This window comes from Anas platyrhynchos, chromosome 3, assembly GCF_047663525.1.
Source record: "Anas platyrhynchos isolate ZD024472 breed Pekin duck chromosome 3, IASCAAS_PekinDuck_T2T, whole genome shotgun sequence".
Classification (NCBI taxonomy): domain Eukaryota; kingdom Metazoa; phylum Chordata; class Aves; order Anseriformes; family Anatidae; genus Anas; species Anas platyrhynchos.
In genome coordinates, this window is record NC_092589.1 from 30,312,367 (window position 1) to 30,337,018 (window position 24,652).

The 24,652-nt window shown below is 36.1% G+C and overlaps 1 protein-coding gene across 11 annotated transcripts in view; it reads left to right on the plus strand.

Moving 5' to 3' along the window:
- SDCCAG8 (SHH signaling and ciliogenesis regulator SDCCAG8) overlaps nucleotides 1-24,652 on the plus strand; it is a 108,548-nt gene that overhangs the window by 28,985 nt on the left and 54,911 nt on the right. For 9 of the 11 annotated variants that reach the window (XR_011808142.1, XR_011808141.1, XM_072035634.1 and 6 more), the window contains one exon: nucleotides 11,085-11,227. Coding sequence is in view for 9 of the 11 variants with exons in the window: in XM_072035634.1 (XP_071891735.1) it covers nucleotides 11,085-11,227 (143 nt within the window). In the remaining 2 variants the exon portion in view is untranslated. Of the gene's footprint in view, nucleotides 1-11,084; nucleotides 11,228-11,871; nucleotides 11,922-24,652 lie in introns of all 11 variants that reach the window. The other 2 variants (XM_072035637.1, XM_072035636.1) reach the window with 1 other exon arrangement.

Genomic DNA, 24,652 nt, shown 5'->3' on the forward strand with positions numbered 1-24,652 from the left:
AACAAAAACACAAACAAAATATTTTTTTAAAAAAAAGCCCTTTTAGGGGAAAAAAAAAGGCAACTAAAAATTCCAGTAGACATTGGTTGTTGATTATCTAAAACTGTGTGTTAAACAAACAGGGAAAAAAAAGCAGTATATTCTTTACAGGTAGACTGTGAGAAAACATCCCTTGCAATAAGAAGGGTTATTAGGATTATGTGCAACAAACTTGGTAAACAGCTTGAATTGGTATACTCCGTGTCTTTTGAAGTGCCCTTTTTGTTGAGGTTCTGTCCATTTTTTCTCTAGGTATTCAAACTTGTAGTTATTTCTTCATAAGCTGTGATTTTTCACATGAGAGTGAATGTCTTCTGAATGCACAGAGGAATGTATAAGATGCACAGAAACATAATTTTTATATGGATTTTGTAGTTAGAGCAGTCCATCCAACAGATGTTAAATATATTTTTTTCTTGCAAATAAGTGAACAAATCAGATCTTGTGTACGAAAATATGTAGTAAAAGCAGTATTTCCAAAATTATACTTTATCCACCAGTTACCCCAAATCTGTGCATAGGACAGTAAGTTTACTGAAACAGTAAGTATACTAAAGTGTGAGCTTGGACTACAGACAATATTAATTCAAATTATAATCATAAGGTACCTAAAATCAAAAAGCAAAGTCTACTAGATAAAATAATTCTTAAATATGTAAAGAAAAATCATACAGCCTAGAAAAACAGGGGCCTTCCAAAGCCTTTTGTTTTCTTTTTTTGTTTGTTTTGATTTTTTTTTCCTCCTGCATCCTTTAGGCCTAAGGACACTTTAAAAAAAAAAAAAAAAAAAGCAGGCTTGTCGTCTGTGTCTTGACAGATATCACAGATAAGAGAGTTGGCATAATCTTGGCATACAAATAAAACAGGATGTGTTTAATAAGATATTTGAAGAAGTATCATGGATTTTAAATCCTGTTCTTCAACTTGCTTCAGGATTGCCTTCTGAGCAAATTGCAAAATTTAACAAAATATTTTAACCTCATGTATCGACATACTGGTATTTTATTCAGTGTGGGAATGAATACACCAAAATGTGGTAATTTATAATTTGATATAATTAAAGTAAAATGATGGGAGGGGGACTCCCTATCAGTAAAGATTATTAGAGTAATTCAGTAATTATCTGAAGTAATTATGTAGTTCACATATGATTGTTGGTTCCTTTTTAAAAGAAGGGGGGGGGGGAAGGAAAACAAACTATTTTTAAAATACTTAGGCTCAGTATCTAGCAGCTGGTTTATAGCTGCGACTCTAATAGTCAAGAAAGTTCTGTGTAGGTATTACTAATATTAATACCTATTAAATAATATTATGTTAAAAGGTAACCAAAATGAGTTGTTTTTTTAGTATCATTCACTAACTTTGCTTAAAAAAAAAAAAAAAGTTTAGTTATTGCAAATCATTTCCTATAAATGAAATGAAAACAGCTTAATCACATTTAGTTTTGTATTTAAAGAAAACCCTAAAATGTTTCAGCTTATATGGCAGCAAATAGCAAACAGTAATTGTTCTTTGGTCTCTCAGCCATGACCTGACCTTCTGGCTAAGACACAGAGTTGATACCTTCCTTGGCCACCATCTGTTCATAATAAATACGTATTTATTTTTTAAAAGTAGAGAGACAATAGTGTATAAACAGTGTCACTATGCATTTACTGTTTAAAAAGAAAAATACATTTTTCAAGTTCACTTTTGATACATTGAATATGTTTCCTGTTTCTTGATGTGATTGTATTTTTTTTAATTACACAGATAAATTTTAGTTTTCAAGCTGTACTTTAGTTGATAGGTAATGACTTCCTAAAAAGGATTAATGTTATCCAGGTGTGTCAGAACAGTCATAAATTCCCATATGTACAATTTGGAATGATCAGATAAGTATCATCTTTAGTTTATCTATAAATTTCTTTGAAAATGAATTTGTATCCTTTAGGAAAATTAAAGGAAATTATATATTTGGTCTTTTGTGCTGTTTTTTTCTTAATGTGTACTTTTCTATATTTATTACTCAACTGGGACTAATTTCAAATATTAGCACTTTGGTAAGACTACCTGTTACTAACATTTGATATATTTATATCTTAAGATAAAGAAGCAATGATCAATGCTACCATTTAAATTGAATAGGTATTTTGTGATATCATCCATCATGATCCTGATTAACGTTAGGATTTGGGCCGGAGGAGGGAGGGGGAAGGCATATACCACAGTTTCTCAACACAAAAACTGCATCTGTTCATCTGGCCCAGTAGATTATAAAGTAGCATAACCTACTGCCCTCTCTTTTTCTGTCTCAGCTCTCCCGTTGTGGATGTAGCTGTGCTGAAATAAAATACTTGTTCTTCCTAAGAAGGTGAAGTATTATAAGTTACACGGGTGTAATGCCTTCATGGCAGTAAACAGTGTCCACACTAGGGGTTGTACTAGCACAGCTTTATCAGAGGAAAGTCACGCCCTAGCCTAAATAGCTGTTATCAGAGCAAAAATTGTGGCATGTTTGACACTGAGGGACTTCACTTTTGTAATACTTTTTCTGTGAATTTGGAAGCACTGCATGGCATGATTTGTGCATTTCTGGTAGAAAATTTTTCTTCTGGAAATATGAAGTTGTTTCTTTCTCAGATTTGCATTACTTGCTCTTTTCTGCACTGCATTATAGAAATAAAAATTAAGTCTACTATTAATCATTTGCTTTCTATTTGACTGTAAATCATTTTCATTTGGTTTATAAAATTTTCCAAGCTTGAGCATGTAGAAGTTTGTATTACTGGTTTACATAGTCCCTGCCAGTTTGGGCATCTTCCTTATTAGAGAGTTCTGAGTGGTGGTGTGAGACCAGTGGGAGTTAGGGCCTTCAAATAAAGCAACAAGATGTGTTCAATCCAACTTCATAAAATCAATCCTTTAAATTTTATTTTTACCATGGAATACTGAAAAAATACTTTTTGTAGAAATTGAAGCTTCTGCTCTTAAACTGAAAAACAAACATTTTTAATACCATCTTTATAAAATTCTCCAACTGTAGTTTGAAGCAGGGGGTAGCAGAATTCTGCTGTGTACCTTGTAGGTGACAGAATGAAAAGCTCCAGACATACTATACTTCCCCTTCCTCAGAGTTTAACAAGTTGTCTGTACATAATGTGCATGAGCTTCTGAGCCCAAATAAAGAGATACTAGAGTCACTGATATGCGCAACCTCTACACATGGAAAGAGCTGTACATGACTGCATTTATGTGTTGTATGACAGAACGTAAATGATGTCTATATGCACTATAGACTGAATGACAATTCTGCAGACAAATAAAAATCTGGCAAAATTGCAGTCCAAAAGCATTTTGCCAAAAGGTATTTTGGGAATGTTTATCTCATTTGTCATAAACCCATGATTTATAGTAACCTAATTTAGACATTATAAATGGAGAGATTACTGACTGTCTTCATCAGAAATAAAACAGGTCGAGAATTTGGGTGTATATCCTGGAAATGCTGAGAGCGTGTCTGATGCAAAACAAATAGGATCTTCTGAAGACACTGATTCCCTGAAATGTCGCCTTATGAACAGATATCAGACTTCTATGAGTCAGGCTTTAAAAGATTAGGCTTTTCACAAGCTGGGACACTTAGAATATCACCAGATGTTTTGAAATTCAATAAAACTGCAAGATTTGATAACCCTGTTGAAGATGGGTTAGGATTACACACCAGTAGTTAGAAGAACTGTTAGAAGAATGCTCATTTTTATACTGAAGATTTTGTGACCCCATTAATTACAAAGATCCTTTGCAAGTTCTGTTTTTAAAAGAAATTAAGTTAATAAGCAAATTTGAGTGCTGTTTGTCGAGGAGGAGAAAAAAAAAAAAACGCAGACAGCTTGAAATTCTTAGGATACTATTTTCATACCTAGTCTGACCTTGAATAATGGCCTTGAGAGTAACAGGAAAAAAAAATTGCTTTTGGACAAGAAAGCCTTAAGAAAAACAAACATTTTGTGATAACCTTCCACTATAACCGAACTCCTTCTAATATATAGTTCTCTTTCCTTTTTTCCTTCTTTCGTTCGTTCTTTCTTTTTGACATGCAGTGCACTGATGTGAAAATAGGTATATGAGGAGGGAGTGAAATATTACTTTAGGGCTTGCTTTGATAATAATTTTCTGACTTGTTCAGGAGGAACATCATTGTTTTTATGACAATCTAGACTTACTAGACTCAATGTTTTTGAGGAAACACATTCATATGGAGCCCTGCAGTATATAACAAAGAAATGTCTAATTGCAGTTACGGTATGGCTGCTGCTATAGCTTTGCTTTCCTCTGTCAGCCATCTCCAATGATCAGTGAGGATCATCAGTCGTCAATATACTCTTTGACCTCTTTTCACGAGAAAAATCCCTGGGACTGGGATTCCCAGTAGTAGAACTTTTTATACCGCTCCACATTTTCTGTACCAGTTTGCTTCCTCAGAGCAGCAGGCCTGCTAAGAGGAGTGAGCTGAGCTCTGTCAGCCCACGTTAGTTATCAGGATTTTATTTCTCATAGCTGCAAGTAACCCCAAGTAACATTGGTCCATGTTCTATCATCAGGTGTGGTGTTACCCTTTGAGTGCATAAAATTTTACCCTTTGAGCACGAAAATCATTTATGTGCATTACATGTTACTTGAAATAGGAATTGTGCAGCTTTTGGTGTAGCGTGCATATATGTTAAACTTACAGAAACGCTTATTTTCTCTATTTTTTTTTTCTAGGACTAGAAAACTAGTGGTTTTGTCACCATTTGCCATCATTTATCTACTCTGAAGAAAAAGAGTGTAAAAGTCCCTGACTATCACTTGTCTGTTGTCACTTTGTAGTTTTTCTTAATGTTGTACAAGAAAGAAAAAAACAAAAAAAAAGAGACAGTCCCGCATCAGTCATATGAAAGACATATTTGAAAGGATAAAAGAAAGAAGTTTTATCCTCTCCTGTTTCTCAATAGTGAAGGAGGAGTAATCTCCTTCATTTGTTTCTATATGCATCCCTCCTTTTCTGAAATTTCTTTCAGTGAGTAAGCCATCTATTCTCTATCACCCTATTTTCCCCTGTACCCTCACCCACAACTTCAGTCCTTTAAAAAAAAAAAAAACAAAACTTGTTCCACTGTAGTAGAAAATCATTTTCTGCTAGTGTCTGCTGAGCTGATCTGTAGTACAACAATGTTGTCCATGGATTTGGAAATTCTGGTCCTGAAATAGTATTGCAGTACAAATATTTTCAAGGAAATAATGAGGTAAAATCCCTCTACAGCATATTTCAGCCACTCGCTCTTGCTTGTTTTCCAAGGCACTTATCCACAATATCCAGGGGCCATGTTGCTCTTAAAGAAAAGTTGCGCAAGGACAGCCATGTAAGAATACTGCTTAATTTAAAAATTGTGTGTGCATATTCATAAATATATATTTAGCAACATGAATCTTGTCTTTCAATTTTTTCTTGCCCTGACTGCAAGTAACTAACAGATAGAAAGTTTGCTTCGACGGGATTTAAAAATGTTTGAGACCATCCCTCCTGCATTGAGATCATCCCTCCTCCATGCTATTCCTAGTCCTTTCAGTACCCTTGTTCCTTTGTAGCAAACTGCAGCACCGTGCCTCTTGGTTCCCATACATTTTGGATGCAGAGGATTTGTTGCTCCTGACCTTTGTGTAGCTGATGGCTCTGGTCTTAAAGCTTTGCGCTTTAGTACGGCACACAGGGTGCCATGGTACTGCCAGGTGTCATTACATTTCCTAACAGTCTAAGAACCCTGTGTGTTTATTGGGGATGCTTCTGGTTTTGTTTTCTGCTCATGTCAGTTGTCTTTCCCGTCAATATATGAATGAGTTCTCAATTTCATGCCTAACTTAGGATTTCTGTTTTGGGCTAAATGATTTGTAGAATTTGCGGTTGTTTTGTGGTTTTTGAGAATTTACTTCAGTTGAAAAGGTTTACCCTTGAAAAACAGATTTAGCTTTCATAACTGCTTTGGATCCCCATTCGGGTTTGAATAGGAAGCAGAAGCAATTCACATAGAATTTAAAAGGGAGAAAAAGATTATTGGGACCTGGCAGGGGTTAACCTCGTGATGGCCCTAACTCTCCTTACAAAGTTGGATAGTTCTTCAGGTGCAATATGCTATGTCAGATGGCCATGCCTGGGAGGTCTGAGGTTTAGAGACCGCTCAGATCCGAGAGTTGCTTGATTGATACCCGGATTAGGATAGAAATGGCTGCAAGTGACCCCTGCTGCATGTGAGCTACTAGTTTTCTTTCCTCCAAGTAGAATACCTTGAAATCTTGCTGTAAAAACTGCGTGTTCTTTTTTATAGTTAAAAACAATAACAAAAGTTTAATTGCTTATAGTAGCATATGACCATTCTGTCCCTGATTAATTAGTAGATAAATAAGTAACATTGCGATTAGTGTTAGACAATGCAAAAATTCCCTATTGCTGTTATATATCACATTTAAGTGTACTTGAAAGGCCATATTGGTGGTGACTCTTAAAAAGAGCTTAATTTTAGCCTCAGTCTTGTGCACTACCAATAATTTCTGTGCTTTGAAGGGCTATTTCAGTAAGTGAAACTAAGCATCTGAGCACTGGGACCTGTAAAATTTTATTATGTTTTATTCTGAAGTGTATGTGATTTTACAGATGTTGATTGCCTTTTGGGGGTGTATCTGCAAACATGAACAGTCATAGTAATTATCCATCACTTTCTGTTACTTTATCTTTGTTATTCTATTTCTTGGTTCTATTTTCTATCCCTTTAATATATAAAAATTAAGATAATGAAATATGAAACAAAGAAAAGAAAATATTATAAATTCATGAGAATACCTTCCCCTCCAGAACTATTGTACTGCAGAATTTCTGCAATGATATAGTTAGTGCAAAATTTATTTTTCAAGTTATATTGTGCGTTTTCCTACCTGATGTGTAAGAGTACTGGTATAACAGTGAATGTCATAAATCACTTTTTAAGTCAGTTGATTTCAGTATATTTTTGATTTGTTAAAAGGCTTTTAGAGTTGTTTTTGCATTTAATTCAGAATGTGAGTTTTTTATCACTGCTTAATCATTCTCATTTGTTTTTTAAAAAAAGCATTTGTCTTTTCTGTCAGCTTTGCTGCTATTTAAAATTCTATGAAAAACATCTGCTAGTTTGGAATTTAAAGTTCCATTTTTCTGCATACAATAGAATCAGCATCAGTATGAAAAGAATTAGGCAATTATTTTAATCTTTAATTTAGCTTGTTTTGAATGAAATTACTTTATTATTTAATTTTATCAGATTTTGTAGAGATAAAGAAATGTCTAGTTATTTAAACAGTACGTTTTTACAACATACATAAGCATTGTTAGGTGAAGATAATTTCAGATAATTCATGAAGAGGGTATATGAAGGTTGATGCAGTATTTGAGGGCTACTATACGTTTTCCAGGAAGTTGCATTTATTTCACTGAATGAGCATCTCCAGTGTGCTCATCTAAAAAAGCGTTGTGAAAATCAGAAGGCTATTTGTAAACTCATCATGAACTAATGAACGAAAAGTAAAACACTTCTAAGAGTTTCAAGAAACTATAGAAGGCACTATATGCTTCAAACTGTAGAACTTCAAATATAAATCATATTTGGTGGTAATACTCAGGAAAAAAAAAAGTTCTATAGAATAAGGTTTAGGCTGCCATCTTTCAAAGGCAAAAGTGCCTGTTGATACTCATGGGAGTTAGGCAACTGCAGTGCAAGACAGATTAAATAATACTTTTAAAATTATGTGCAGAAGTAATAAGAATATTAAAGTTGGGGAGTTAAGCACCAGAAGTTGCCTGTTCCAACCTTAATGTAGTCTTGTTGTACATATACATTATGATAATTCTGTTCCTTGTTATACTGAAAATCTGTTTCAGATTTTCTTAAAAGCAAGATTGTCATCTGTCTTTTTTCAGTTCTGTGCTCCATCTCTTGTCTCTCACATACATTGAAAAGTTAAGTATCTCAAAGAAATTCTATCTGATCATGCTGTAAAAAGCTGCATCACAAGTGATAGGCACTGAGGGATCAAATTAACGCTGCATGAGAAGCGGAGTTGTCATCAAAATCCTCTAGTTGGTGGTTTGTTTCTGTTTCTCCCTACAATTACGCTGAGGCCCAGATAGCAGCTACAGAACTGCTTGGAGCTTCCCAGGAGAAGAACTAAGAACTAAAAGTAACACAAAAACTAGTTTGAGTCAGAGTAGTTTTGGAAGGACACTCTCTGAGAAGGTTCCCTGCAGGAACAATGAAGAAGTTGGTGGTTATTGAATTTTTCTATATTTTGAATTCTGATTATATTATGATGAGCCTGACTTGACATATTTCAGGACAGAGTGTATACATTTTTGAGCCTAAGGTTGTGTGTAGTAGAAGGAAAGGTTTTGTTTTCATTGTATGAACATGTCCCCAGTTCAGAGGCTTTGTATGTTTCAAACCATTGTCTGAGTTGCTAAACCAAAGTAACAAGTAGCATTCAGAGCTTGGGCTGTGAGTTTTCAGCATAATGATATTTGTCTTCTACAAGGTTCCTATTTCGAATGAACTGCTTCTGGTGTCTGAGAAATAGGTTAGGTGGTATCCCTAAAATATGTCTGGATTAGATACCTCTGGTTTCTGAGATTCTTGTTAGCATGCCCTCTTGGGTGACAGTTCTCTCCCATCCTTTTCTTGTGAGGTTGTCTGCTATTTCTGCCAATAGTCGTTGCCAGAATTCTTGGTTAGAATTCCTACTTTCCTTACCACTCACGTTGCGATGACCTCTAAATACTGTGATTTTAAGATATATTTATTTGTCTCTGTATGCAAAGATCCTGTTGTCAGTGATTGAGAATTGTTTCTTTTACACTTTCATGACAGCTGAAATCTGTGGATGCATTTTGAGTTCAAACCTTGCAGGGTAAACATCTGGCTGATGGAGGCAGAACATTTTCACCAGAGGTTCTTGTGCTTGGAATTTACTTCCTTCTGTAGGTCTGTGTCAAAACCTGACTGAGCCTGTTTAACTCGAGGGAATGGTGTAAAGCCCATCTGTTCACTGAAGCTTTTCCCTGACAGAGTGATTGTAGAGTGTATTTATGTTCTCAGCTGTAGTTGTGCTTTTTCAAATACTTAGTTGATACTTTTAGCTAATTCATGGTTTTGTTTTCTGAAAGGTGTATAGAATATGTGTATTCTTAAAGGAAATTTTAAGAGTGTTGCAGACTGTCCCTGTCTTTAACTTGTAAATACAGGGAATAACACATGTCCCAGCTTACTATGAATGGAGAAATAATGTTAATGAACTGCTGCTGTTGAGAAGAATAGAGTACAGAGAACCCACTGAGATTTCTGTTGTTCTATTTTAAGTAAGCAGAAGTCTCTAGAAGTAAGTGAAAAGAGAAAGCATATGTAGCTGAATATCTTTGCATACCTGGTTTTAAAATATTCTGACAGTGTAATAGGTTGTTACATTCTTTAGAGGTGAAGAGTACTAATGATCTTGCAAATAGTTTCAGTATCTTTGTATTCAAACTTGGAATTACCAATTTAATTTGTTAGGTGGTCTGTGTAATAGAGCAAGGTGACATTCAAATTCTAATCAAAATTTTCTTCGTAAGCCTTTGTTGAGTGCTCTTAGGGGAAAAAGTGTTCAGTTAAGTAATTACAAAAATTAAAAATATTAAATAAGAAAAAAACGAACATCGTGAAACCGTTTTCTGGATGAAGAAATTGTGTTTGCAACATCATGACATACTAAAGTGATTTAGGTTAACATTTCTTGGGAGGAACAGAGACAAGATTATTATGAAGGTGCTTCAAGTGCAAATATTGGCACCAAAATACATTCATTTGTTCTTGTTTGAATGAATAATTTCATTAACTGAAGAACATATTAAGGCTTGTCTACATGAGGAAGCTCTCATAAAATAAGTTATGGTATGAATTTAAAATATAATAGCTATTCAGCACTAACTCTGTACATGAACAATTTTATTCTGAGCTACAAATGACCTTTCACAGTTTAGTTGACTGAACAACATGTAAGTTCCCTCTAGTCCCAGCGATGAATAAATATTTATGTATGGAGTCAGTGTAGAATAGTTACATTAAAAAAATTACATTGTTAGCTTATTCTGTACTACATTGCCCTCCTTAAAACTGTCCTTAGGACAAAGTATAGTATTATGTTACAAATACGTTCCTACAGGTACTTGTATGCTATACATGGACTTAGAGCAAAACATATTCCTTCTGAGAATATGTACGAAAAATGTTTAAATTGATGACAATATGATTCAGTTAGAGGTAGTGAGTCCAGTATGCTTTACTGGAATCTAGATATGCTCATACAAGTTTGACAGCCATTGTATGTAGAATAAATTAATATACTCATTAACGAAGTTAGATTTACTTGCTTTAGTTGACTTGTAAGGACTAATGATGTAATGAATATGACAGGATTAATAGTGGCTGATGTGTTTAGGATTCAGTCACTAATTACTTATTTTTAGTAAAGATAAAATCAAAATGACCTTATTCTCTTGCATAGTATTAGGAGAATATAACAAAAACTTGATTCCCTTGCATTGTTGCTTATGTCATAGATAAGCAAACGAAGTGAACGTGAGCTATCCTCTATCCAACAGCTTCTGAAGATGGCCACTGTTCTGCTTTATGTGTTTTTAATACGGTGAATTGTGGACGTAAATATGGAAGGTTCACATGAGGATACTGGAAAGTGATTTTACGTGTATATCTCTTAGGCCGTGAAGACAATTGCATTGATTGTGTATTAATATATTTAAATGTGATGTGCATTTTGGATTTCCATAAGAACGTAATGTCAAATACTACAATTTACTTGTTTTGCAGATTTTATTGATGAATTTCTTTTGTTCTAAAACAAAACCACGTTCTTTTTCATGAGCTGTGATCACATTAAGATTTATTGTCTTAAAATGTTTTTCCATGCATTTCTTAAATATACTTTCTTTGGTTCTAAATTTTTCTAAGAAAATAGAAAAACTGGGATTAGAGCTGAATGGAAACAAACAGCGTTTGGAACAAGCCCAGCAGGATGTGGCAGAAGCCAGAGAGGAGTGCCTAAAACTGACAGAACTGCTGAGTAAATCTGAACACCAACTGCACCTCACCAGGTACCCCTTATCCTATTACATGCTGTAGTACCAATTTCATTCTGCTATTATTTTTTTTTTGTCACAGGCTTCCCCACAGCTGATATAGATAGTTGCTGCCATTGACTGCATGGGCAGCCCACAATCATATTAAAAGTGGAAATTTGAATGACTGAGTTATGAACTATAATTGTTGACAGTGAATTACTAGTGTGTAGAAAAGGCAGTGTTCAGCTCTGGTGATGAGGTACTGTGGTGGTTACATGCTTTTGGGCAGGACAGAAGAGCCGGGAAGAGCTCTTTTGTTGTAAGTGTGCTTGATTGGACAAAGATACTTTAAAATGTCATTTGAGTGTACAGCAACACCCTTAGGAATAGGAATTTTCAGATTAATAACGTGACGTTTCTGCAGCAGAGTGACCAGGAACATATAAGTATACATAACCATGCTAAGCTTCATTGAAGGTTGAACAATCAAAAGGTAATATTACTCTCTGCACATACAGAGTAAACTCAAGTGCGTGAAGAGGGTGTTTAAGTTACTTTCTCACTGGAAATGTGATACAATGCAAGCATTGTGTGACTAGTGACTTTCCAAGAGCTTTTTCCATCTATTGCTTTAGCCCCTGAACCCACTTACTTTATTACTTGGTATACATTTCTAGAAACCAACAGAAGATTAATGTGCCAATGATTCATTCCAGCTTGAGTTTTGGTAACTGCAGGAATTTTTACCACACAACATTGTCTTACTGTTACAAAGTTTTGGTTGTATGTGTGTTTTTTCTAACCCACTTCCCTCCCTCCCCGAAGAGTGAATATCCAGAAACAAGGACTTGTACTCAGTCCTTAAGCAAAAAGTTGAGTGAGTTTAAATTTTACTTGGGAGGGGGAAAAAAAATCAGATTTTTATCACTTAACAGAATGTCTGCATGTTTATCCAAGTCTTGTAGACTCTTTGTTCCTTGTGAGAATTCTGCCATTGAGTAAATGGAAAGAAAATAGCCTCATCTAAACTATTAGATTCAATGAATCAGTTTTTTATTCAGCTACATTTCTGTGTAATTCAGAGCACGGTAGTTTAACAGATGGAAGAAAGTACCACTCTAACAGCCTGTATTTAGAGAAAAAAATATGCTAGAGGTTAATGAACTTGAAAAAAGTTTTGGGTGAGTTGTTAAGATATCTAAAGTTTGGATTTAGCAGAACTTTATTAATAATGATTTGTTGTGATAGTTAACCAAATGGCTTACCACGCTCCTTTTAGCAAAAGGCTGATTATATGCAGTAAAACTCTGGATATCTTGGAGGAAATCTGACTAGCTAATATATTTTTGTGAAAATGTTCGACTTGTTAAAATGAGCATTATTGACTGCTTCTACATAGTGTGGCACCTACAGCTGGGTAACTAGCATACTGATGATTCAGGTAGCTTTTCAATCTACAATTTTTGACTCAGGTAGTTTGTGAGCTACACATCACTGGAGGCTGGGAACAGTATTTTGGGCAGGTAATGCCCTGTGCTGGCCCAGTTCTTAGAGTATTTAATAGACATCTGCTTTTATCTGCTGTTTGAGACAGATACTGAATTAGCACAGTTTCCTTGTCTGACCTAGCATGGCCTCTCTTCTGGAACGTCCTAATCTTTATTTTATACTTTGTGTTCATATTATAGCCTTTGTTTATAAGTATACTTTTCAGGCATTAAAATGTTTTCTGTAATGACACATTATTGTCAGAAAAATGTATACATTAAAGCATGGGAAATTGGTTCAATTCTTTTACCATAATATTCCTCAACTTCTAGAATACATTGTAGGTTTTGTATCCTCCTTATCTTTGGAGTGCATCTGCTTTCCAGGAGTATATTAGGTGATGTTGCTGTCACAGGTGGTGGTGGGGAAGGATGAGATATTCATTGCTTCTGTACTGTCATCCGTGGTCCCTGTATACTTATATTGGTAGGTTAGGGTTAGGTATTCTCACTTTGTCTTCTGTTTTCCTTGAGTCACAGAGGAAAAAATCCCCTACTGAAATTAAACTTTTGCTCAGCCTGTATTCTCTTCTTCTCGGATCACTTCTGCTAGAGCAAGCTTTCTGTATTAGTGAAGGTTCATGAGTTAAATTTCTAATGACATTACGGTTTTGCATTCTAAAGCCAGTATGTTTTTAATGGTGGTACATCCATGGTAGTTGCATGTGAACTGTATTCACTTGCAGGCTGTCCTCCTTCGTTCTTTATTCCCTTCACCTAAAATGGCAGCTGTGCCAGTGAAAATACTCTCTTGAAGGGTAGTGGTAATAGCAGTCCTATGGGGTTTATGGAACCATTCACTGCAATACTTGCCAAGGAGAACAGATTTTAAGCTCTAGAGTCCTGCCTGTGGGAGATTGCTGCAGAAATTGCACTGATTCAGTGCATCTCTTGGGTATTCTGGCCTTGGCCTCGTCTTGCTGATTTCCCTATTTTCAGGACAGAACCAGCTGGTCAACTGCAAGTCTTCTTTCAAAGCTGGACTTAAGGGAGGCCTGTACTGCTGTTACACTGTTGTGGGTAGTTTTTCTGTTGCCTCGCATGAACCCTCTTTGTTGTTCTGGCAAAAATTAGAGGTAACTGAGGGGTTTGAGTTCTTTGCTGTGTATGACTTCAGGTATTACTAACAAGAAAAGCTCTTTACTAATCCACCGATTCTAAGCTTGGATATTGTAAATAAAATAATAAAATGAGTACAAGAGCTTTAGATGTTAGTATACGAGTATTAGACAGTAAAGATTATATGAATGGATTAAATGAGAAAGAGTATGCAGTCTTTTGTAACGAGAAGAGAAAGCGCTCTGTGAAATTGTGCTCTTCTTCAGGAGTCCCACTTCTGTTGTATCCTAGTTTTCAAGCACCGTTGATTGATTACCAACTAAACAGCTTCTAAGCTAACAAAATGTACTTGTTAAAAAATCAAGGAAAAGGTTACAATTAGCTATTCTAAACCGTTGCCACAGAGTTTAAATTTGCCTTTTCCTGTCACCTTTGTTTCTGGAGCAATATGTTGCTTAGAAATCTTTGCTATTAACATGCATTTCTGATATTGAATCTAGTTAGTAATTCTAATTTGTATGTTTTCAAATGACTGGGAAAATACAGAACTTTTGCAGTGTAGTTAAGGTTGTCTGTCATTTAACTTTGCAGATGTCACCATGCTATGAAGCTGACCATGCTTGTGTACTTCTTGTTTTTGTTGTGTTTTGTGTTTTTTTTTTGTTGTTTCTTCTTGTTTTTTAACCCTAATTTCTGTTTTGTGTTTATTTGTATTAGTTACTGTAGTAGAAGAATCTTAAGAAATTACTTCTGAAATCAATTGTAAATTAGTCTTACTTTAGCAAAGTTGGGTCTTGCTAATGATGCTTATCTGAATCTATTCTTCGGAGACTAGAAAACATACAGATCAATTTTTCTCGGTTCATGAGAATAATTGTTAAAAGTCATGTCAGTATGCTGGTGGAAAAGATCATATAAAAGATACAAGATATTAACAGTTTGCCCAGTTTTTAGCACGTCATCTAATTTAATAAAAATTTTCACTATTCTAATGTAATGAAAGTGTCATTAAAAATCTTTCCTCTTTTTGTTACAAAACAAATCTGAAGTTGTTACTTGTTTCAGTTTAAGTCAGATGTAGTTCCTGTTTGTATATGCCAGAACACTTAAATCTTAAGAAGTGGGAGAATTGATGAATTTCAGAATTGAACTTTCTCTATGTCATCACGTGTTTTCTCAGGCGTGGAGGTAGGTAGAGGACTTGAGATATATTTGACTGAAATGTCATCAAAAATTTGTTGGGAGATGGAATTGAAGCAGATTTTTAAATTAATATTTGTATTATTGTTGTTTATTTATATGAAACGTTACAAACACTGTTGAATGTCAACTTATAGGTGGGGAGAAATTACTAACTTGTGTAACAACCTATGCTTCTGTGTTCACTAAATGGGACCTTTCAGACAAACCTGAATGCCTGTGTCACTCCTTTGAAGGATAAAAATTAACATTACAGTGAGGACAAAGGGGTGCTGTAGTTCTTGATCTTCCCAATTATGTGATATATCTTTTCTCCCCCATCTGTACAAATGATATGATGTCTAGAAAGCAGTATATCTGACACAGTGGTATTTGGTGAGTAGTGTTTTGTAGCAGTTTTTACTATGCACAGGTCTTCTAGCAGCCTCTTGCTTGTTTCAATGGCTCCATTAACACTTAAGATAATACATGTATAATAAAACAAAGCATGTAGATCTGTCATTCCACCTCCAGGTTCCTGTGGCATTATTTAGTCACTGCTCTTGTGCTTCATGATGTCACCAGCGTTCCTTGTTAGAATTGCAGCATTACCTCATACATTAAATGCCCAATTTAAACTACACTATGAAATTATAAAATAGAAACTGGCTTCTTGATTTATTGGAGCTAGTTATACATAGTCCTCTAGGTAGTTGCAGAGTACGTGGTATGTTGTGGTCTTTTTTTTTTTTTTTTTTTTTCCTAGTAGTAAATGGTAGTCAGCAGCACACTTATTGCAGTGCTTTTTCCAAGAATTTTAGCACATTAGAAAGAGTCCATCATCTATGCTGGAAATGAGATAACAGTTGAAGAAATGCTGTTGCTAATATTAAATGACTGAGATATGTTTTATGTTCCCAGACTGGCTGGCTGATGAAAGGACCAATAACACTTGCATTGTAGGGGGAGAGAGGGGGAAAGCTGAAATGAAGTGTAAGCAGTGATTGATTTCTAATTTTTTTGTATTTGCTAATTTTGTACAAAACCATTATTTTAAAATGCAGGGAGGAGTGATAACGTGAAACAACTCTGGTAACTAATAAACTTTTTAGTTTCTGCTTCATATGTTTACTTTTCATTAAATTTAGGGATGGTTGTGACTGTGTTGTTGTGATTCAGTCAACATTTATTTCTATCTGTTTTTCATATACAAAGGCATTGGGATGCCAGAAAATAAACTGTTAACGGAGAATTAACTTCTTTGGCATGCTTTCATACTTATCTTCCAAATTAAAGAAAATGAAATGGGCAGAAGCAGAGTGTAGATTACCTCCTTTTTGTCAAAAATGGTGGGAATTTGAAAATTAATAATAAAAAAGGGAACAGATGCAGTAACATGCCAGAGGGAGATTAATGTGGAGAGTAAAATCTGTGAGCAACAAAACTGAAGCAAACTGAATCAGTGGGAGGTGGTTGTACAATCAAAATCAGGATAAAAGAGAAATTACAAACAACCCTGCACTTGTCAAAGTAGTAGTAATGAAATCCTGACTCTGCCAGCAGCGAGAACCTGTGTTAGCACTTTGGGGTAAGGCCGGGAGCCGGGTGCCAGGTAGGAGGGCAGCGCGAGGCTGCTGGGCGGCAGCCATCGCGTGTGGAACAGATGGCGGGGAAAGCTGGCCGGGGAGGGGCTCCTTAGCAGAACTAATCAGACAGTAACAGATAGGGCAGCTGGGAGGACTGACCACCGAGAGGCAAGCGGCGGGGTAGCCGCAGCTTTCCGTGCGATGTGTGCAGTGGTGTGCCCGTTGGTCTGAGAGAAGACCTTGCAATGTCTTTTTGGGGCAGAAGCTGCACAAACTTCTGAGGCGGACAGAGCGGCCTGACGCCGCTGGTGGTGGAGGGAGGTGCGAGCTCGCTGCCCAGCTCCTCTTGCAGCCTCCTGAGCATCGAGCCCATCCTGTCTTGCTGTGTTGTGCTGCCTGTTACCCTCAAAAATGTCTTGGCCCTTGGTTCTGTCATAGAATATAAGGGCGCATGGGTTTGCGTTTTCTTGTGGCAGTGTGTTGAATGTAGAACTTGAAGATCTACAGAAACACAAAAACACACAGATCTGGGGCCTGATCTGGCAAGCCGATGAGAGAACTTTGCTCCTGCTGACATGGAGCAAAAAGCTGTAGGTCAGCATCGTCCCACAGGGCTGGGCCCCTCCGATGAATGAAGTCAGTTTTCTGATGTTTTATTTTTGCTCAGAGGAGGCACTTCCTTCTTCATAAATGAGAGCTTGTGAGAAACGAGTTGAGGTCTGAGCCTTCTGATCTTCAGTCACTTGAATAAGTTTACTTGCGTAAGAATAAAGATCAATAGGATTTCTTGTGCGAGTTAAGAGGTGGCCATGTGAGAGAGGATTACTAGGTCATGCCCTCTGTTGATGACTGTCAGCTTGAAAGAGAAATGAAAACAAAATTTTATCAAGGACGTAGGAAATAAAACTGTGAAGTGTAACAACGGAGACCTGACTTATTACTGCCCAGTTGTATTTGATTGTGATGTGGGGTACTTCCTTAGGCAATTAACAAAGGAACGTGCATCTCCTGCATCTGCTTTTGAACTTGTGTCTCTCTCTTTTGCAGAAGGTTTATAGCTTGGCTCAATTATCCATTTTGAGCAGGGAGGGGAGGAAACATTACAGGGATTTGAAATAGGTGGTATAACATAGCCATATGCTATTTATGCAGCAGTTTCTGCAATAAATCTAATTTGGTGCTGTCAAAAAAAATTAGACTTATTTGGTATAGCAGCACATTAGTAAATGATCGTGGTAGCTTTGAAAGTTGTCATTCACTCTGCTTTACTTGCAATAGAATCCTGCAAAGCTTTTTTTTTTCCTGTTCCTTTTTCCCTGAGCAACTCTGTGAAAATGTCTCAGTTCTTTGTCCTGCAGCTGTAGACACTGCAAATATTTCCACAACTGAAAAGAAGGTCTTGCCTTAAGGTAACTGAAGGAGAGGATAGAAGAAAGAATAACCTCTTTTGTTAGCAATTATGTGAATGTACAGGCAGAAAAATCAGTAACGTGGGGGGGATATATTTCTCCCTTGCCTACAGGTTTACATGGTGCAGCTGAAATTGTTTATCTCATTATACAGCATGTAGATAAATTAGCTGCTCTGCGTTATTATAGAAGGTAAAATATTTTACCTGCCATGATAAGACCATATGCTGCTTTACGAAGACTGATTCTGAATGATTTGAAATAAATCGGCTCTGTCGTCTTCTGGCAGTGCCTTTTAGAAATTTTGAAGCTGATAAACTTTGTGTCAAGATAGTGCACAATTATTTAAATATCTTTCTATTTAGTCATTTAAACATATTTAAGATCATTGTACAAACATTTAAAGGCCATTGTTGAAGTTTAAAATGAAGAAAAAAGATAAAGGGAATGAATAAAAAAGAAATCCAAAATCATTTGTTAATTTTGAATATGAAAATCATTATAAATCATCTTTTTTTTCATTTGTAAAGAATTGAAACATGGTTTACAATTGAATTTATTGTCCTACAATACATTTTTTCCAGGAAGAAGCAATAATACATTTTCAGACTTCAGTCTTAGATTTATCAAAATTTTTCTCTGTGGCATTTAAACTGCAACTGGTCACATCAAATTTCTCTAATGATTTCATCTTTTATACATCGCGTCAGGTTGTTGAGGCAGCCAAATTGCTACTGCATGGAGAGTGTAGTTCAGGAGCGGTGACAATACTTAAAGCGCTTTGGAGCGAGCAGCGAATTCAGATGAAATACAGAAGAGACTAACTGCTGTAGAAAACAAGCGTCTTTATAAGGTCTTTGTTTTGAGCAGCTATTATTCAGCAGTAACAGTAATAAGTTTATGCGTGTGTACCAAATATTTACTTTGATCTCATTCAAATTAGGCTTTCTATTTGTGTGACTAATGACAACAGGATAACGATTTTTGTTTTTTGTTTTGTTTTGCTTTTTTTATACCATAATAATCTTTCAGACACATATTCAAAGCTGCTGGATTTTTTGCTGAATTTGCTACTGGAAAAATGTTTCTGATTTTTATCCTTATTCTTGACTAATACTAGGACTTTTCTCTCAAGTCCATCTGAAGGCTTGTTTTTACAACAAGCTAAATATAATTTTTATATCAGTGCATGGTATTTGTGAACTTAATTTTAAAAGCTGCCTTGTGCTTTCAAAAGTATACTGGAAGTCATTTACTTCATGCAGTCACAGTGATTGTTTCTTCTGTGCAAGATTCCATTCCTGAAATTCTTACCCAGAAAAGATTTCAACAGAGAACCCAAAGGTCCTTAATTAGGGACTTGATTCAACTTGACATTTAAGAACATCAGCCTGTAGGTTGTCATCTCTGTAAATGGATGGAGAAAGGAAGGCGAATTACCTGAGCATGCCAGCTTTGGCTGCTGGGCTGCTCTCGCCACCCCTGTGCCCGGTGCCCTGGTGCCGGTAGCTGGCCAGGGGGAAGTGTGAGCTGGGAGCAGCGTGTCCCGAGCGAGCAGATGAGCGCTGCTTCTGCCATCGGCTGCTCGACAGAGCTGACCTCCTTTCCCTGTCTGTGCTGGCAGCCCAGAAAGCTTAATAGCATGCTACCATTGGTTGCCCCTGTGTTCCTGGTGATTTGAGTATCAAACTAAGCTTTTGCAGAAACAGCAACTGTTTCTGATTAGTTGCTCCTTGTTCAGACACCTTCTACAGGGCTTAAATCAAAATAAGGAATAAAAGGGTTTTTTGTTATTTTTTTTTTTTTGTAGTTAGATGGTAGTAGTACAGCTGTAGACACAGCTGTATATTCTATTTGTTCCAAAGTTCCTCCTCCATTTCCATTGCTTTTGTTGACCTGTATGTAGTTTACTATGGAAGATCATAAAATCAGAAAACATTACTTTGGGAATGCAGGGACTAATTCCCATGTAAGGGATGTATCAGTATTAAGTTATTATTCAGCTAAACTTATGTAGTATATGTCAATGCAATTTTTATTAGAGTCAAATTCAGACCTAACATAAGTATAACTGCATTTCTGCTAATGAGATTGGATTACCTCCTGGATTTGCTCCCAGAAAGCTTTACTTTAATTCATTTGTGGTAGTAGGGTAATAAAATGGGTGGTTCATTATAATTGCTTTTAAAACTTAAAATATGTATTTATATTTTTGGTACTATAGTTAATCTTAGTGAAAGATTTTATTTTAATTTTTATTTATTTTTAAAGGATGCCCAAGATAAATGCAGTGAAATTGAAAGGTATTTCTTATTTTAGAAGAATGAGACTGTCAAGGAGGTTAGTTAATAATTCAGGAGTTTGTGGTTATCAGAATCTATTCCTGAAAAGAGGTAGGGGCACAGGAGTTGCTAAAAATAATGTATCCTGTTAACAATGTGAATTTAGTCTCAGCCCTGACAAAGAATCTTTACAATTCATCTCAATGTGTAAGGCAGTATTTTAACAAAGAGTTGCATATGTGTGCTTACAAGGCTTAAAAGCAGGAAAAATATTCTGGATTTTTTTTCTCCTTAAAGAGTGTTGCATTTTAAACATCTGTAGGTAAGTTTGGGGAAAAAAAAAACTGTCGCAGATAAAATAATTTACAATGAATGCTGTTGGCCGCATCTAGGTTTTACTGTAAACTTACTTGGCTGTTCCCATTTTATCTTTGCATTTTTAGTCAATATCTTTGTTGCATGGTGTTAAAGTGAGTCAAAAGCTTTCATTTGTTATTTTTATTGTCATATTTTTTCCTTTTCTACTTCTTTGCATCTCTCTGCAAGTCCTGAGAGATTCTGCCAGTCTTTGCAAGGAGGTATATGTATGTGAATTAGAACATATTAGCTGTTGTAGTTAAATGATTAAAGTCTCTTATTTTACTTCTGTATTATTTCTCTTACACCCCAAACCTATCTTCACAAATAGAGAACTGTAAAGAACTTCATCTTCTGCTGGTTAGCAGAAGTGGATTTAAATCCACACCGACAGTTCATTTGACAATGACCTTGAGGGGCTTTGCTTCTTGAAGAAGAAAGCAGAAGCTTGCGGTAAACAAAGTTCACTTCTGACAGATGGATTGAATGACAGAAAGGTTGCGAGTGCCAGAATAGCCCTGGCAGAGGAGGAAATGTTCAGTGGAATCCAACAGGAGAGGAGGTGTGAACAGGTGCAGGGTTGCTGACGGAAGGGGAACCAGATGGAAGGAGCCAGAGCCAGTTTATTTAAAGGAAAAGGCAGAAAACACTGAAAGGCTGTGCGATCAGTGGCTAAAAGTGTGCATGGAAGAAGGTAAAAATTCACAAAGCAAAACTGCACAGTGGGATATCTAGCGCTTAACATAATGGTAGTAATTGTGAGTTTAGTTTTAAAGTTGCTATTGAAACATGTTTCTCCTTAATCTTGACAGCATAAAGAAGGGAGCTTTATAAACTGACCAAAAAAAAAAAAACAAACCACCCTTGGCTAATAAATATACTACTTGTCCGTTATTTCTAATACTAATGTACAAATAATGTTACAATCAGGTAACACCAAAATTATGCTGTAGGTAGGCAGACAAGTAAAGAACCAATAAAGGATACACGAGGCTAGAATTACTTTTTTTTGACTCACCTGTTCATATCTAGCTCCTGTGATATGCGGGTAGGTAAACAAGTCTTTTATTAGGATGTTTTCGTAAAATCTAAGCAAATTAACATCAGGTACAATGTAATGTTAGCACAGTAACATTATTGGTTGGTCTTGCTTTTTGGTCACAACTTTGTCCGTTTGCTGTAACGTGGTATCTTGATGTAGGTATCTTGATGTAGGGGGAGATGTCAAACTTTCCCTAGATCAAATACCCTCAAAATCAAATATTCTCTTTCCGATTGTCTTCCTGAGGAATGATTTGTTGTGTGAAGCTGTTCTTCTTCCCAGGCTGTTCATGGGAAGCTTGGTCCTTTGGAGGCAGAGAATACTTTTCCTAAGTTCTCAATTTCAGCAGTAGTTTGGAAGAGTTAACAACTTCAGCGCCCCAGACCTGCGGCTAGCGTGGTAGAGTAAACTGGAAGTTGCATGTCTGCCCAAACAGAATGTCTGAAAAATTTGAGGTGGCTGTTCAGCAGGCATTCAGAGCGCATCTGTGATCTACTGGATCATTCAGCTGTGCTGATCTGATGTGGATCAGGTGTGGGCACACAGTCACTTTTCTTTTCAATTAGGCAGAGCATGCAATGCAGTGTCTATGCTGACTTGATGCTTGCACCAGTAGGACAGATGATACCTGATTCAGCATAAAACTGGCTGGTACAAAATTAACGTACCCAAATAATTTTTGAAAAAATTGAAATTGGCAGAGTGGGTTCATAATAGATCAGATCTCTGCATCATTTAGCTACATCATTTTCTGATTCAATAGAAGGAGCTTGAAGACTGAATTTACTGTATCATGTTAGCAAGCTGAGACTTGGAGTACAGATTCACAATTGTTCTGTGGTGGTCTGAGTCTGTGCTGCTACTGAAGCATAGACTCAGATTCCCTAGAGTTGTGACATGTGGCTCTGCCTGGCCACATATCTCTAGGCCCTTACATGTGCTGGCACTGGAAGACAGGCACCCTTATGATCACGGGGTTCTTTTTCAAATTGAAAAAGCATCATATGCTCCTGCAGGATAAGTTGTGTGAATGCTAATTATTAGAAGATAAAAAGAGAGACCTTAAACTGGCAACATCACCTTAGACTGGCTTAAACCTGTTATGAAACTGCATCATAAAAGACTGCTGGTACCAAAATCAGGAATCACCATAAGTCAAGCAAATTACTCCTTTATTTTAAATGTAGTGAAAATAATTTTCATAGCTATGTGTGCAAAAATATTATATGGTAAGCAAGCATTTCAACATTTAGCCATTTGTGAAAGTGGCTTGAAGGATAAAGAGCAAAGGTGGAAAGAGGATTCTGTAGAAAAGGGTAAAGAGCGAAGGGGGAAAGAATATTCTATAGAAAGGAGCATAGTACTGTGAAGTGGTAAGGGCTGGGTACTGACTTCGCAGAAACCACTTCTCATGATGCATCTTCCCATGCAACTTCTGTATTTAATTGTGTGTTTCTATCTGTTTTTATCAGCCAAATAGTTCACAATCTGATGTTAATAACCATTGCAGGATGGGTGTTTACATGCAATGTACATATCTGGCAGACAAGGCTTATAGATGCACCAGAAAAACAACATTTTGGTCTTAAGTCAGTATATTTGACCTAACACGGTACTACTGTTAGAGACAGTTTTTTCCTTCTCTAACAATGAAATAGAGGGCAGTTAATGATAAAGTTTAGCTGTGGCTTGGCATACAGAAAACCATCTAGACTGAAAAGTAGTTATAGTCTACATTGAAGGCAAGACACCAAAGGAATAGAATAGTGTTATAAGCTAGTCATTTGCAAATTCTTTCTTTTATGCTGGATTTAAAGTGAGTAAGAAATCCAATCCTTTCATTGTAATAGATCTGCTACATAGCAGTAGATATACCACCAGTAATGCATATACTGAAGTTAGCTATACTCAAGCTTCTTCATACTGTATGAACTTGCATAGGAGTAACACTCTGTGTTTCTCAGTTTGTGTGCCCTTACAACTTTTATCTTTCACATGCCCATCAGTATCTACAGTTAGTGGTAATTTTGAGGTAGCTTTCAAGTACAGTGAGTAATTTAGAAGTAGAGTAGGAATCGTCTTCATGCAGAGCCATTAAAAAATATTATCTTCTGATGCCTCTGGCAGGGTTTAAAGGTCAAAGCAAAAGTCTAGACTTTGTTTTATTTTGTCCATAGATCTCAATACTACATACTGCATAAAGTGCAAACATATATAAAAGTTATAAGCTGTTTTCAATTGTGCAACTACATTTTAAATAGAGAAAGCAGGGAAAAAAGTTTCAGTGGGAACAAGAAAGTCATATGCACTAACTTTCCACCTCAACAAAATTGAAATTCTCAGAAAAAAGCAGAATGTCTTATAATGAGGTCGACATCGTTTGGATTCTGGGAACGGGGATACAGTTGTGTAACCTTATTTATTATTTGTATTGTGGAGAAAATAGTTGTGATGATTTTGTCAAATGTTTGTACTTAGTTTCTTGACAAAAGTTTAAAATGTGGAAGTTTAAAATGTAAAATCTTGTCTTGTTTTCTCCCCCAAAAATGATCCTTGTGTTTGAGGTGTTTTTGTGAAGTAGTAGTACCCTGGGAGATCTGTCTTTTCCAATCACTTATTTAAGGTAGGGTAGTAAAAAGTTTTGTTCATGTTTGTTCCATTAACCTACTTCAAAGGTATTTTTACTTTAAAGTTATAGCTGTAGAATATTCTAGTCTTCCAGATCCATGTTTAATTTTTGAGTCAATTTGAAGGTTTAATTTCATACCACGCTTGCACCTTTGCATAAGATTTTATTATTTTCAGTAGCTTCTTCACATGGTTATGTGAAGAACTTCAATTCAAATTGGACCATGTGAATTCTTAAAAATGATGCAAACCTCCAGTTCTACCAATTAGAGTAATAATCAGGTCTCTACAGAATTTGACCATACAAATGTAGCTTGTACCGAAGTTCACCAAACACAGTGTGCTGGCTGGGGCAGCTTCCAGAAACCT